Source organism: Bombus vosnesenskii, unplaced genomic scaffold, assembly GCF_011952255.1.
Source record: "Bombus vosnesenskii isolate JDL3184/JDL3185 unplaced genomic scaffold, Bvos_JDL3184-5_v1.1 scf7180000013293, whole genome shotgun sequence".
In the NCBI taxonomy this organism is placed as follows: Eukaryota; Metazoa; Arthropoda; class Insecta; order Hymenoptera; family Apidae; genus Bombus; species Bombus vosnesenskii.
Genome location: NW_022882944.1, coordinates 1,513,819 through 1,529,984, shown reverse-complemented (window position 1 = coordinate 1,529,984; position 16,166 = coordinate 1,513,819). Strand labels below are relative to the sequence as shown.

General features: G+C 36.8%; 1 protein-coding gene across 4 annotated transcripts in view; it reads left to right on the top strand.

The window, feature by feature from the left end:
• Positions 1-16,166, top strand: part of LOC117232864 (ras-related protein Rap1) — a 70,277-nt gene that overhangs the window by 52,837 nt on the left and 1,274 nt on the right. For 2 of the 4 annotated variants that reach the window (XM_033492573.1, XM_033492572.1), the window contains 2 exons: positions 12,372-12,652; positions 13,592-13,873. In XM_033492573.1, coding sequence (XP_033348464.1) covers positions 12,470-12,652; positions 13,592-13,873 — 465 coding nt within the window. In that variant the 5' untranslated portion in view covers positions 12,372-12,469. The remainder of the gene's footprint in view (positions 1-12,371; positions 12,653-13,591; positions 13,874-16,166) is intronic. The other 2 variants (XM_033492574.1, XM_033492571.1) reach the window with 1 other exon arrangement.

Genomic DNA, 16,166 nt, shown 5'->3' with positions numbered 1-16,166 from the left:
ATTCGTTCTCTGTTCGTATTTTAATTGCTTTATGATGCTCCTCGATAGCTAAAAACCTGTGAAACATTGCGGAGAATTTTTTTATCTTTCCTCTTTGGTCTCGCCGATTAATCTTTGAGATTCACATTTAAAAACCAGCTCTCATCATCTGGTATTTCAGATGCCACACACGCTTTTCCGCGGTCTATCGAACTTTCGTGTTTCTAAATTTTTAATTAACGTCAAACTTGCCTCGAGTTTTCCTTTTAATATGATGCAGTTTGCTGCGAAATAGGAGGAGTCAATTCTCCCTCCTTAGTATGAAATCAGTTTCCGAGAAACCTTAAATGGCAAATACGATTCGCCAACTTGGATTTATACTGAATAGAATTTAAAGTATCGAAAATTTGTGAATCGATCTTTCACTCTATTCTATTCTATTTCCCTTTGTTTTGAAAATTCCGCCAGCAATTTTCTCCTATATCGAATCTCAAGTAAATTTCAAGTTTTACCTCAACGTACCACCCACTCCTCTCAAAATACGCTGTAAATAAATTTTGTACAATATACAGTAATAATAATAATAATAATAATACTAAAATATCTAGAATATCTGTAATAAATATAATATTTAGCAAAATAAATAGTACGGATAAATATAATAATATAAATAAAAAATATTCACATATAAATATTAATAAAAATAAAATATTTGTATGTAATACAAATAGAAAATAAATGTAGCCTACGACTCAGATCACAAACTCGGGATGCAACGAATTTTTCACATTTATTTTCCGGCAGATTGGTTTCGCGTTGGCGAAAATTTATTCGTCGAAAAGGAGCGCAAAGGACGCGACGGATGAAAAATCAGAGAAAAAGAGCGGATTGAAAATCAGAAATAGCGTGATCAAAGCGATCGGTTCGCTAATTGGATGAGAGTGGCGTATCAGCAACAAGTCGACGAGGATCGAGCCACCCCTTTGGCCAACGTCCAAAAAACTCTCCCCCTGCCTGCCCTCTTTACCGGGAAAAATATATCGGTAGCCGCATACACGTCCGCAGAGGACGTTCGACCTGCGACCTAATTTACAATCCACCCCCGCGACCGAATTTCCAACCGAGACAATTAAAACGTCAACTTTGACGTTTCAACCTTCTTTGTTATTGGTCGAACCGTTTCGAGGATTAGATTTTCCGAGATTCATTTCGCAGCCTATGCGAGTGGAAATTGATTCCTTCCAATGGATGTTGCAGAAATTAGGGTGTTTTAGGGCGAGTTAGAGCGAAGTTTGATGCGAGAATTATTGAGGGAAATAAAACATTCATCGAGGATAAACGCACGAGCGAATTTTGGAAACTGGGAATGAAGGAAGATTGTTGGTGTAATTTTAGCGATAACGTGACTTAAGAGAGTAATTACACTTTGAGCGTTTAATGGATTTTATAGAAACTGGAGGCGCTGTACGACAAGTTAAAACAAAGTTGGATAAAAGAATTTGGGAAAATAGAAAGTCTCAGAATGAAGGAAGGTTGTTGGTGTAATTTCAGCGATAAATGTGACTTAAGAGGACAATTACGCTTTGAGTGTTTAATGGATTTTATAGAAACTGGGAAGTGTTCTAGGACAAGTTAGAGCAAAGTTGGATAGAAGAATTTGGGAAAGTAGAAAGTCTCAGACACACCAGTCAAGTTTCGAAACTGGGAATGAAGGAAGGTTGTTGGTGTAATTTTAGCGACAATGTGACTTAAAAGAGTAATTACACTTTGAACGTTTAATGGATTTTATAGAAACTAACGTGCTCTACGACAAGTTAGAGCGAGGTTTGATGAAAAAATTTAAGAAAATAGAAGATAGAAGAGTGAATTTTGGAAATTTAAGGTGACAGTAGACCTACCAAGGACATTTTTCTACAATCGAAGAATGTTTTAGTTTTGATTTTGGCGAGATTTCTGATTCTCAGTTTGTTTAGATCCTTTTTGCGAAGAAACAAACTATAGGATGTCCTTTCTTGTAACTAAAAGGATTTTCATTTATGGTATTAGAGATTTTTCGCTTGGGAAAATGTAATGCATCTTTGCTGTGATATACAAAGTTTTAAGTTACATTGGATTAATTTTCTTTTAGGGAGATTTAAGGTATATTTGTGATAGAGGATCATTTATTATAGTTTCTATTTCAGCTAAGTATAAAATTGAATTTTGTTGGTCTTTCGTTTTAGGAAAATTCAAGGTGTCCTTGTTGTGATAAGGAAACTTTCAGCTTAGACTTGGATCAGGTTAGGTTGTATTTCTTTTGGAAAACTCTAAAGTGTGTTCTTGTTGTGATAAGGAAACTTTCAGTCGGGATTTCCTTAATATAGGATGTTCTCTTTGTCATATAGGAAAGCAGACTACATTTGTAATTTAGATTTTGTATAATGATACAAATTTACAAATCCTCTAATTATTCGGCAAATCCCATTTTCCACCACTCGAAACTTTCACTATTCCTAAATATATATATATATATATATATATATATATATATATATATATATATATATATATATATTTTCTTTTCTAAAACATAGAAAATTCACAAATTCTTCAGTGTCTCTACAATTTCAGCTTTATACCTCTTGAAACCCTAATTATTAATTTTTCCAAAAGAAAATCTCTAAAATTCACCCCAGCAAACAAAACCTTCTCAAATTGTTCAGTTTGATCAACGCGTAGCACCAACTTTCTATAAATATCAACTTAAACTCTAGAATCCACATTTTTCCCAACAAACAGAAGCTTCTCAGATCGTTCAGTTTCCCTGTGTATGAGCCCAACCTCCTATTTATAACTTAAAACCAAAAAGTTACCTAAAATTTCAACAGAATCAACAAAATTTATATTTTTGCAAAAAAGTACGAACTTTTTCAATTTCTCTGTATAAATTCGGCTTTCTATCTCGTTTTGAATTAAAAAAAAAAAAAAAAAAAGGCGGAGCTCTCGCGTCCAAGCAACTTTGTCATTCATGAGATAGAAAAGGGACCATTGCTTGGACGACACCTTCCTTTTTTCAGTAGAAACACGTGTCTTTATATCGCGCATCCTGTGCATTAATTCCGAACCGAAACAGGGTTAATTGCAGTCCACGAGCCATCAAGTATACAGTCATGAAATTCTTGACCTGCATGCATAAAATCGCTTTGATCAGGAATTCGAAGAAGCTGGACATCCCAGTCACTGTGCTACGAGTCTCCGGTTGCTTGCGTCTCTTGCTTCCCTTGCTTCCTCCGTTTCTCTTTCTCCGAAATTCAGAATTATTCATTGAATATCTGGATCGTTCAGCTATCGCTCGAGTATCCTTGCTATCTCACGGATGAACATGGAATCTTTAGACAACATTGCGTAGTTTCTAATTTCATTGTCAGTCTTGTGCATGATCTTATCGAAAATTGAATTATTCAAATTGTGGTTCTTGCATTGTATCGTGATTCGAGTATCTCTTTTTTGAATTGATAATTTCAGTATTATTTTCAGTAATATTTAAGGAATTTCAGGAACGTCTGCAGAGTATTTAAATATCATGGTGTGCTGCAAATTTCATTGTCAGTCTGGTACATGATCTTATCGAAAATTGAATTATTCAAGTTGTGGTTCTTGCATTGTGTCGTAACTCTAGTATCTCTTTTTTGAATTGATCGTTTCAGAATATTTTTCAGTAATATTCAAGGAATTCCAGGAACGTCTGTAGAGTATTTAAATACCATGGTGTGTTTTTAAAGTTTATTGTCATTCTTGTATATAATTTTATTTCAAATTGAACTATACAAATTGTGGTTCTTGCATTGTATCGTGATTCGAGTATCTTTGTTTTTTGAATTGATCGTCTCAAAATATTTTTCAGTAATATGTAAGGAATTTCAAGAACGAGCACGGAATTTTCAAGATTCATCGCTTGATCTCTAGTTCTGTTCGAATGATTTTATCGTATTGAGATTATTCGAGGATTTCCATTCAGTTGGTCATCATCGATTACGTTAGAATTTCTACTGCAATGTATTTCGATTTTTTTTTTTTTTTACTATCGTCTTAACTAACTTACTAAAGCTCAAGTACTTAAATATTTAGAATCTATTAAATACGAATATTTCACAAATTTCACTGTCTCTGTATTTCGAGTTATTATTTTCTGTATTCAGCCATCCATCCTCTTATTATTATTTCGACTCTATATCGCCATACGAATATCAAATATTCCACTTCCATTGGATCCGCAATATTTTACTACTCCGCCACAACCACATTCCAACTGTATTTCAATTCTATATCAATTCCAATATTTCATTCCAGCCAACCCCATTCCTACACACTTCACTTGCACAACAACCGAAATCCCCCATTAGTAGCCTAACTTTCCCCCTATTTCCTCGTACATCCTCGTGTCCCTGCACACCTTCACACGCCATCATTCTCAATACAACCACCTAAAATTACCTAGGAAACCGTTTCGAATATTAAATTACTCTACCAGTCTCCTCCCGTTTCCATCATTTCCATCGCCCTTCCATTTCGCTTTAAAACCATCGAACTAAAGCAGAAGAATCGAAAATATTCAAGCGAACGCTCTATACATCGGCTGGCAAAAAGCGAGCTTTATTCTACGCTAATCATCGAACATTTTTATTTTCATATCGCGCGCGTTACACGTACACGGTGGACTTCTGTGCGTTCGCGGGAAATTTAAAAATTCAGAGATGCGTATAGAGCACGCGTAATACACAAGAACATAGAGAATACGTAAAGAGCAGCGTTTGGTACAAGTAAACGGTATTATAAGTATTTGTTGTTATTTCTGTATTTAGAGGTTAGGATCATAATAGCTATTATTTTATTCTTTGGATAAATCTATCACATAGTTCTGAGCCGAAAAACCTTTATTGCACTTTCTTACATGGACTAGGGATAAAAACAAAAGAACATCTTAAACCTATCGATCAAATCTATCGATTGTATCTGGAATTATCTTCTAGTTATTATTTATCGTAACTAGCGTATCTGCATACAGATGGCGAGCGCGAACTCACGTTGTCATTTTCAACAGTATTTAAATATATAATGGTATAATGGTATATAGCGAGTAGATAGCAAGTAGAAGCTTGGATTGCTTTTCTTCCAGTTCTATTGATAAGATTATGAATTTGCGTGAACTGTGGCTAAGTTACGCGAAACACACTTTGCTAAGTTGCATTATAGTTGCATATTTAGTCGAAATGTAATTTCTTTTTTTTTTTTTATCGAAGTACTTCGATGGATGTGAAAAAACGAATAAATATGTGAGCATATTTCAGCTGTTTTAGTCTCCGAGGAAGAAAATGATGAAAGAAAACAGCTTTGTTACTCTTTTTAAAAAATAACAAAAAATAATTGCTTCTATCATTTTTTAAAAATGTTTCGAAATTTTTATTCGTTCTTAATATATATACATCATATACTATACCGATAGTATAATACGTGATTCTAATTGTGAATTGTGAATTAGCCTCACCACGAACAGAAATTTTGCCTGTAAAAAAAGCATAAAAAATAGCACGGGAAGCACCTTCTCGCAGCTCAACCCCCTTTTTTTTTTAGTAAACTACGTTACATATGTCACGAAATAAATTACTCTTACCGATATGGCAACAAACTTCTGGTATTATAATAACAATGATAACGATAGTAATAATAATAAGAAGAAGAAGAACAACAATAATAATATTTTATTACTTAATCCATACATAAAATATGTGTTTGGAAACAATATCACTAATCGCAAACTTTCCTTAACCTCTACATGGCCGATTGGCTATCGCGTTCAAGTTAACCTAAGCCATACTCTTCGCCTAACCTTTAAAACGAACAATCTCAACTTGTAACCTATAACTTAAAACTGGAAATCGTATTAACAAACTTTCGGCATAAAATTCATAGTGTGTCAATTTAATAGAAAAGTTATGCTAAAATTCATACCGTACCGATCCCATACGAAGGTTATCGAGGTTTACAGTCTATCAATTTTAAATCTTCTCTCATCCGCCTCTGTATGTATCGAAGCAAATATTTGAAAACTTAGCGTACCACGCTACGGCTTGTATCATCTTAGATTACAACTTTTACAAATAAAATCGTTCACCTCGTGGAGGCTCCCTGCTTCGATGGAAACGGCGCAACTGCCGACACTTGGCGCCCAAACCCCCTAGATTCTAGTGTCTGGAAGTAACCAAGCAAACGCTTAATCCCACTGCTGGGGTCGTCGGCGTTTTCGTGGAGGGTCGGATTTAACTGGAAACACGGTTGCATTTTCTCATAGGCACTCGAGTCTCGTTATACCCGGTGAAAATATATATATTAGCGCTCGTTAGCGCGCAAACACGGGGTGAAATGCAGTTGGAGGGGAAATTATGGATCGTACGGGGGGTTAGTTTAATGACGACTGGTGCTTCGATGTGTGACGAATTTATTCGACCGAACTTTCTGCCATTCTGACCGATGCGGATGGGTAATGTTTGCGGAACTTGTTCTTTCTCTCTCTTTTGTTTTTCCTTTTTTGTTTATCTAATTTGATGATGTGTATCGTACGTTCTGAAGCGTGGAACGTCGTTAGTTGCTTGTACAGAGTCTGGATAGCTTGGAGGATTTTAAAAACGAACATCGATGAATTTGTTGGCTATTCTATCGGGGGAAGTCGTACGGCGCGTTTTTTAATTGGACGGCCTTTGCTTGATTGCGAGTCTGTTGAAATGTATCCGACGAAGTTATTATTTACTGTTTTCACTGCTCGTTTGCTTTCATCGGTCTATCGTTTAGCCCCCTTCGATTTCTATATTCTAACCTCACTTTTGTCTCGACCAAGAGATAGCCTGCTAGGGACTTTTGCGGAAGTAACTCCTTCAATGTATCTAGCAAGATTTTTATTGTTTAAGAAAACTTCAAATTAGTAGACTGTAGTTTACAAATGTACATTACAGAACTGGTTTAATTCCATTTTTCTAGAGATCTGAATGATACTTTGCTAGATTATACCAACGTGAGAGCAAATGTTTCTTCTCGTTGCATCGTAAATCTTGTGCCATTCCTTTTTGCGCTTTAATTATTCTTCGATACAAGAATTTGTTCCTTTTATACGTAGCTTGCTACAATAATATAGTTTGCTACATTGTACACTTTGCAGTGTCTGTTGAGTAGAACGTGAGAATCGATGGAACGTCTGACGTAAGATTCTGTGGAAGCCGAGATGTTGCTGGCAAATCTCGTAGTATGTACATATCTTGAAAGAAACGCGGGTAGCGTAAGCGTGTCCCATTCATAAACCTAAAATCAATGACGGATTGGTAGAAAGAAATTCGTGGCCTGTGATTGGACGCGTACAGTCGCCATGATGGCATCGTTGGCCAATCCTCGCGCTCACCTCGTTTTCCACAGCTCGTGCACTCGTGGCCGACTCACTTTTTCTCTCTTTATTTCCCTTTTTCCCGGCTTCTTTGTCTCTCTTCTCTGCCTTTGTTCTCCTATCTCCTTGACTCCCTTCTCTCGCTGCCGTTTAGTTTTTTACGAGTTCTTTTTTCACCCCGAAGCGTGTATTTTCCTTAATTCCTTCTCTTTACGATTTCCCCTACATTCTATCCAATATCCCTCCAGATTTGTCCTCGATTCCTCCGCCTTATCTTTGACCTTCCTTTTGCTCCATTTTCATTTACTTCGGTTGGCTTTCATAGCATCGTCTGTTTTGGATTCTTTCTGCGGTTCCGTTTGCTTTGAAAAGCTCGTACGGTCTCCATTTAATTCCGGTTACATTTTGGCATCTTTGGTAACTGCTATCGTTGCCATCGACTTTATCCTATGACCGTTTTGCACTGAAATATAACCGTTTATAGTCTTATCTACTAGGAAGAAAAAGTTAATGGAAATTGGTCCAAGCCTGGCTTAAGCTCCGCTCAAATCTAACGTGAAAGTAATTTAAAAAGTATTCGATGTCTGATGCAAAGTTGATCTCAAGCCTGATTCAAACCTAACCTAAGCCTATCCAATCCCATTCTAAAACTAATTAAGAATTAATTAGTATTCGATCTAAACTTAATCCAGTTTTAATACAGATTAATCCACGCCTGATCGAAATCTAATCGAGCCTTAATCCAAATTAATTTAAGGCGTCCGATCCAAAGCTAACCTAAGTCGGTTCAGAGCTAAGCTAAAACTACTTTCAACTTAACCTATTCTTAGTCGAAATTAATGTAAGCCTAATATTTAACCTGACTCGATGGAAAATTATCCCAACTTTATCTGATCGCAATGTAAATTAATAAAAGTCTGATCCTAAGCTGAGCGAATCCAAAGCTACCTTATAGCAGCGACTATAATTCACGAGTTGCGCGAGAAATTCGTTCAGCGAAAAAAATTCTCGTTTCTGAGACAGCGTATGAAACGCGTTCCAATTCTCATTACGACGAGCCCTTAATGCTGCAATCCGGCGAGTTTGTCTAGTTTTTAAGACAAATGGCGCATTGCGTGCATCAGGCAGGCGCAGTGCGCTAGTTAAACAACCAGCCGACGAAACTTTCAAAGCCTACAGCCTCGACACGTGAATTCCACCCGCGAATCTCTTCGATCGAATCGCGTTAAACGCTTCAAACCACGTGATTCGCCAACTGCGCTCCGTAATCCCTACCAGCTGTTCTTTTTTTAGGTTGACGCATCATTCTTTGGTCATTTTAAAACGATCGACCGACTGATTCAAGACGGCTCGACGATTACTTGATTGCGAGTGAAATTAATCGCCATTTGAAACGTTCACAGGCGAAAGTAGTTAACTCCACTTTGCGCGATCTTCTCATATTTAGTATATCTACTTTTTATGTCTACCATATATTACTATATTTAGTAACGAAACACTCTTGATCGATCGATTTATCTTATATGATTTTTTACAGTTTGGTATAGGGCGGATTTCACTTGGATAAGATCGCCTGGAAGGGTCGAGAAGCAGAGAGTTCAATTTCCAAAATGATTTTTGTCTCATCGATCTTGCATGAATTTTAGCAACGGTACGGGCATTTGAAGATCCAGCAAACGTTAAGATAGTTTAGTCCAGCTTTTCAAAGCAAGTGTTCCACTGTGCGTTGAAGGGAATTTAAGGTCGGAGACCAAGTTAACGTTGGGAATGGTAAATGTTGGGGGATGGTTAACGCTGGACGAGATAAACGGAGGGTGGTGATGAACGTTGGGGGTGGTTAAGGTTTGAGAGAGATAAACGTTGCGAGTGATGAACATTGGGGGACGTTAACGTTGCAGGAGATAAATGTGGGGTGTTGCTAGTAAACGTAGGCATACGATGAACGTTGGCGATGGTCAAGGTTTGCAAGAGGTAAATGTTGACAGTGATAAAAAATTAGGAGAAATTAACGTTGCAGGAGGTAAATGTAGGTTTACGGTAAACGTTGGCAGTGGTAAATATTGGGCGAGGTTAACGTAGGGTGCTGGTAAACGCTGGAAATGATTAAGGTTTGCAGGTTTGGAAGAGACAAATGTTGAGAGTAATAAACACTAGGCGATGTTAACGTTGCTGGAGGTAAATGTAGGTTACGGTAAACGTTGGCAGTGGTAAATATTGGGCGAGATTAGCGTAGGATGCTGATAAACGCTGGAAATGCAGTTTTGGAAGAGGTAGACGTTGAGAATGATAAACATTAGAAAATGTTAACGTTGCAGGAGGTAAATGTAGGTTACGGTAAACGTTGGCAGTGGTAAATATTGGGCGAGGTTAACGTAGGATGCTGATAAACCTTGGAAATGGTTAAGGTTTGCAGGTTTGGAAGAGACAAATGTTGAGAGTAATAAACACTAGGCGATGTTAACGTTGCTGGAGGTAAATGTAGGTTACGGTAAACGTTGGCAGTGGTAAATATTGGGCGAGATTAGCGTAGGATGCTGATAAACGCTGGAAATGCAGTTTTGGAAGAGGTAGACGTTGAGAATGATAAACATTAGAAAATGTTAACGTTGCAGGAGGTAAATGTAGGTTACGGTAAACGTTGGCAGTGGTAAATATTGGGCGAGGTTAACGTAGGATGCTGATAAACCTTGGAAATGGTTAAGGTTTGCAGGTTTGGAAGAGACAAATGTTGAGAGTAATAAACACTAGGCGATGTTAACGTTGCTGGAGGTAAATGCAGGTTACGGTAAACGTTGGCAGTGGTAAATATTGGGCGAGGTTAACGTAGGATGCTGGTAAACGCTGGAAATGGTTAAGGTTTGCAAGTTTGGAAAAGACAAACGTTGAGAGTAATAAACACTAGGCGATGTTAACGTTGCTGGAGGTAAATGCAGGTTACGGTAAACATTGGCAGTGGTATATTGGGCGAGGTTAACGTAGGATGCTGATAAACGCTGGAAATGCAGGTTTGGAAGAGGTAGACGTTGAGAATGATAAACATTAGAAAATGTTAACGTTGCAGAAGGTAAATGTAGGTTTATGGTAAACTCAGTTAACGCAAGTTAACGCAGGGTGAGGTATACGTTGAGAATGCTTAAGATTTAGTACAGGTAAACGTCGAGGCTGATAAAAATTGAAACCAGTTAACGGTCGAGGAGCCAAACGTCGCTGGTGGTAAATATGAGCAGAGGTTAACGTACGGCGCGGTAAACGTTGAGAATGATTAGGATTTGGGAGGGGTTATCGAAAGAGATAATCGCAAAAGTGGTGGTAAATTTTTGAGCTGCCGGGCATTGGTGAGAGATTTACGTTGTAGGAAAGTAACGTTGTGAGAACGTTAACGTTGCAGAAGGTACAGTTAAGGAGATGTAAGTAATAGCAATTACACGCCTAATTAATTAACACCTTCTCAAATGGTCAACCGTGAAAAAATTGCTCTGTATGTGTTTACGCAGTTTTTATAAATCACAGAGTTAGGAGAAGAGCACAGTCGAAGACCAAAAACCAGAAGAATTAAAACCCAAAGGTTTGCGCGATATTTCTCACGTTTGTGTTCCACGTTTGAACAAACATGTGCCGTTTCCAAACAACGAAAAGGGAGGGACAATCGTAACTCGTGTTAATGTCGCGAAAGGGAGGAGAAAGCGAGAGAGGGAAAAAAGAAAGGGCGAGAATTAATTCAGCAGTGATTTACAACAACTATTACCATGCAGTGTAGAAAGGGGAAAGCGGACATTCGACGTTATATTGTTCCGTGGCTCTAGGAGAAAAGTGGGTAAACCCTGCGGCCAGGCCATCCTTCATTTACAAACAAAAGTGTAGGAAAAAGTTTTCCGAAGCGAAAACAATGGGATCACGGAAAAAGCACGCGAGATTCTCCATCCTTCTTTGCACCCCTTTTCCTCTTTTCCTTCCCTGCTCGTGATCCGTCTCTGTCCCTCTCTTTTTTCCATCATCCGTCACGAACGAAATTTCCTAACTGCATCCCTGCAAAACCTTACGTTTCGTGCAGAAATTCAAAAAGTTTCACGGATCTAGTCGACCGTTTTTTGATGTTAGAAATTGAATGTCACATTGCGTTCAGATTTTGAAGGAAGTTTTCAGAAAGAGAGAGAGAGAGGTTTTTCAACAGCTGACAGTTTAGGATAGATTTATGAATTGTTTAGGTTACTTGATCCTTATTTTAGGTATTTTGTATGTTGCATTCTTAAATTCGTATTGTCGGCTCCGTGGCTGACCTGAATGGAACGTAGATCAGAGTTTCGCAGTTTTGTAAGTTTCACGAGCTCGACAATGCTCGAGTAAACTTTCAAGTATCTAAGAAACTAAGAAGATTATAAACAATTTTTAATTCCGCGTTAAAGGAACAATGAACGAAGCAAATCTCGGTTTCAGGCAGAAATATTAGAAATTTTCTTCTTTCTGAAAGGCACGGTGTTGTGTAACGAAATTTAATGCCCGTGGTATTGCCAGTCCTCGGTGTCTACATCGTCGTCGTCATTTAATAACGCACGTGCAGTTGACGCGATGTTAAAACCTTAGGAAAAAAGAAAAAAAAACTTTTTCACATTCGAAAATTTATATCTTTAAAAAGATATTAAACTTAAAAAGTGTAAGGAAAAAAGCAAATTTTAATAGAGAATTTATATTCTCTAGATATTATATTATAGATTACATTAGATTAGAATTAGATATTATATTATATAGATATTATATAGAGAATTATATATATTTATATATAATTTATATATATATTATATTTTAAAAACGGAAGAAAGAGCGAAACTTTATCGAAGAATTCGTGTTTCAGAAAGATATTACAATTTTTTTTTTTTTTTAAGAGAACGGAGAAATTTTATTGAAAAATTGCTATGAAAAAAAATACCAAGTTTAAGAAATAAAAGAAAAAAGATGCTAAGAAATAAAAGTGTGCTTTTGTCACCAGCAGGTCTGATCTAACTGAAAGCAAAGAGGAGCAAAACGTGGCGGATTCGGTGACCCCTCGGCTGTGACCAGAGGCGCACAGAGAATTAGGGCAAGGAAATGCGTGAATATAAAATAGTGGTGTTGGGCAGTGGAGGTGTAGGCAAGTCCGCCCTCACTGTCCAGTTCGTACAAGGAATCTTCGTGGAGAAGTACGATCCGACGATCGAGGACAGCTACCGCAAACAGGTCGAGGTCGACGGTCAACAATGTATGTTAGAAATCCTAGACACAGCTGGAACGGTGAGTTTTTCTTTTTTCCCTTTGATATACGCATTATATCTTTTCTTCTTTGCTTTATTATTTCAACTCTTTATTCTATTCACTGTTCTAGCAGTAAAATGTAGAACAGACGTTACGTTATTTAGGATGATTTTTTATTAACTTTTTTATATTTGATGTTGTGTATATTCTGGTCATAAAGAAACGCACAAAAGAATAGCGTTTTTAAAGATCATTTTTAAGGTTTTTTTTTTTTTTTTTTTTAGTAATTCTTTTATATTTGATATTAAGTTTCGTATACACAACATTGTACTGTGGCAAATTATTATATTACACTTAATTACAATTATATTACATTTAATTAATCATTACATTTATATTACATTGAATTCATAGACTTGAAGTAAATGTTTATTGATAATAATAAGAACAATGATAGAAAAATATGTTTGCCATAGTCTGAGAAGAGTTGTAAACGAAATTTAAGTTTCATAATTTGTCTATCATTATAATAATGTCATAAGTAGGTATAATAAATAGTAATATCATAATATAATACACAGAATCAAAGCAAGTAAAATGTGTATCTCTCTCAAAAGGAATGTTGCAATGGTACCATATGTATCGTATAACTTGCTACTAGGCCCATAAGAAATGCTAACGCCAAGTGAATTTCCCTGGAAAATTTTATGTTTCAATATTTGTCGATTTTATTATTCAATATATATTATACAATATATATATATGTTTTTTATATCTCTGTTTTCGTCGTTGAAATTTTTCCCATCTGTAAAACCGTTTCCGAGTTACCTTTTAAGGTAACCAATTTCTGAAGGGTGACTTTTACCCCTAAACTCGAGTCACCGCAACTAAAAAGAGATACTCCAACCAAATCGAAGCCAGACGTTTCCTCGTGGGACAAAGGAGCCATAAATTGACAGAGTTCTCTTCTTTCGACAGGAACAATTCACAGCCATGAGGGACCTTTACATGAAAAACGGCCAAGGATTCGTGTTAGTGTACTCGATAACGGCACAGTCGACGTTCAACGACCTGCAGGACCTCAGGGAGCAAATCCTGCGGGTGAAGGACACAGATGACGTGCCGATGGTGCTGGTGGGCAACAAGTGTGACTTGGAGGACGAAAGGGTAGTGGGCAAAGACCAGGGCGTCAACCTTGCCCGACAATTTAACTGCGCGTTCATGGAGACCTCTGCCAAAGCCAAAATTAATGTTAACGATGTGAGTAGTAGGTTTTGCAGAGGCCATCCTCTGCACACCAGCCTCTTTTCCCAGCCTCTTGTAAGCCATAGATAGGTGTTATCTATCTGTGGATTTTTATCCATTTTTATGAGAAATGTAGAGGTCGAGAAATGCACACAATGCGTATGATATGTATAAATATGAATTTGCATAGATATCCGCCTTTTTAGTTGTTAGCTTTGGTTCTCCCAGTGTCCATTGGTTCTTGAGAGAAAGAGGATTGGATGAGAGTAGCATGAAGATTATGTAGGAGGAATAATCGCTTGTAATTTCCTGAGGTACTTTGCCCAGAGAAGTGCAACTATCAGTAGTCTAATGAGTCTTTGATATCTGTTTCTGTTATTGCCATGGATATTTAGAAGCTTCCAATTTCAACACTATTCCAATTTTGCTTGCCCAGCCTTGTAACAAGAGAGAGACTATGGTTGCAGGTAAAATTGGACTTCGATGCAAATGTGAACTGGCTTTCCTTTTTATTTTTATATCTTCCCTTAATCCATGCTGTAAATATGAAATTGGATATTGTAAGGCAAGGGATTAGATCCGATTTCTAGTAAACAAAATTAGACTAAAAATATTCAGTTAGAGAAGAATTTATGAGAAACTTGAAAGATTCAGTCCTTATTCATATCAAATATATTTCACCCATATGGCATGAAACTTGATAGTAGATGAAACTTGCAGATTCGAATGAACTATAGCTAAGAGGATCACGATATGGAATGATCTATAGAGAGTGCGTGTGCAAGCTGTGCAAAGTTGTAGCTGGAGGAAAGCGAATAAGGAACGTTGTTACGAAATAACAGTAGCGTTGCCATCGAGAACAGGCTATTGTTGGTTTTTAATTAATACCACCAGTGTGGGAGTTCAAGACCGTTACGAAGGCTGAGATATTCTAATTGAACGTGGGAACGTAATCTCCTAGGTGTGGGAGTATGATTCGCACGTCGCTGTTCACCACAATTTGTATGGTGTGACTTGCAGTTCACGATCATCCTTCGAATAGACCAGAAGAAGAATAAAGATAGCAGGAATCGTTCGAACATCTTGATGTTTCCATCATCCTAATTCATCCCATTATAGACCAAGCAGTGAAATAATAGGCAAATGGTGCTTTAACGATATTCTGAGGAGCGTGAACGATAGAGCGAAGCCATAAGATTAATCAAGTCTGAAATACTGATAAGGCATTGGAGACTTGCCAAAACTGTCGTCAGTTCAGAGCTGTTCTTCCTTTGCAGCTGTAGATTAATTTTTTAAGTAATTAATTGAATGCAATAATTATTATGGGATGGTAAATAAAATATATATAATTAGATATTATAATGTAATTTTAACGAATGGAAATTTAAGAAGTTCCCGTTTTAAGTCTTCCTCAGACTGGTAATCCTAATTGTGATTGTATAAATTAATCGATATGATCAACGTCTTAATTTATGATTTCACCGAATCGCTTCTAACAGTAGGAGAATATATCAGAATAGTAATAGCCTCTTATATTTATTAATATAAAAGTCACGCACAGATCAGAAAGAAAAATGATTTTCACAACTTGAAAAGAATAAATGAAAGAAGAAGTAGCGGTAAAACGGATACTAAACAAATCCCCTTGGAATATCCTTTCACAGCCACAACGCCAAACAGATGGAATTTATTAATATAAACTATAGGAAGAAAATTGCAAACTTGCGTTAACGCGATATTGGATCCTCAATTGTAGTTTCATCTTCAAGAAATATAATCTAATTTCATCTTTAAGAAATCACACTTTCCCTCTGTGTGAAAACTCTTAAAAGCGTTTTACTGAAATTTTACTCTACTGCATCCTGTGCGCTTGTTTGAAAATTATTTTACAATGTGAAACGCAGATATTTAGCGATAACAATGATTATTTTTCTCGACCGATATGTCTCTCCATTCGTCTCCCCTTGAAAACACTGTTGAGACAGATTTCTAAAGATTTCACGATGAACTGTACTTCAGTTCACTTCTGAATAACTTCTCCTCCCCTGAGAATTCATCTCTTTTGCTGCGTTTGATTACTTTCGTTATTTCGTTGGTCGGGAACTGCAATTCACTTGTATAATTGAAGGTACGGCGCTTTTAATTCTTTTCCGAATACAGACTGTATTATGCGTGTAGTGTGTATGGTTCTATTTATTATCTAAAAGCGTAAAAGCGTGATCAGATGATAAGGAGAAAATGAAACTGAAGATGCGAAAGATCGTAGACAAGGGATTAATTAAATTTTTATAGATTAGTTTAAATAAAT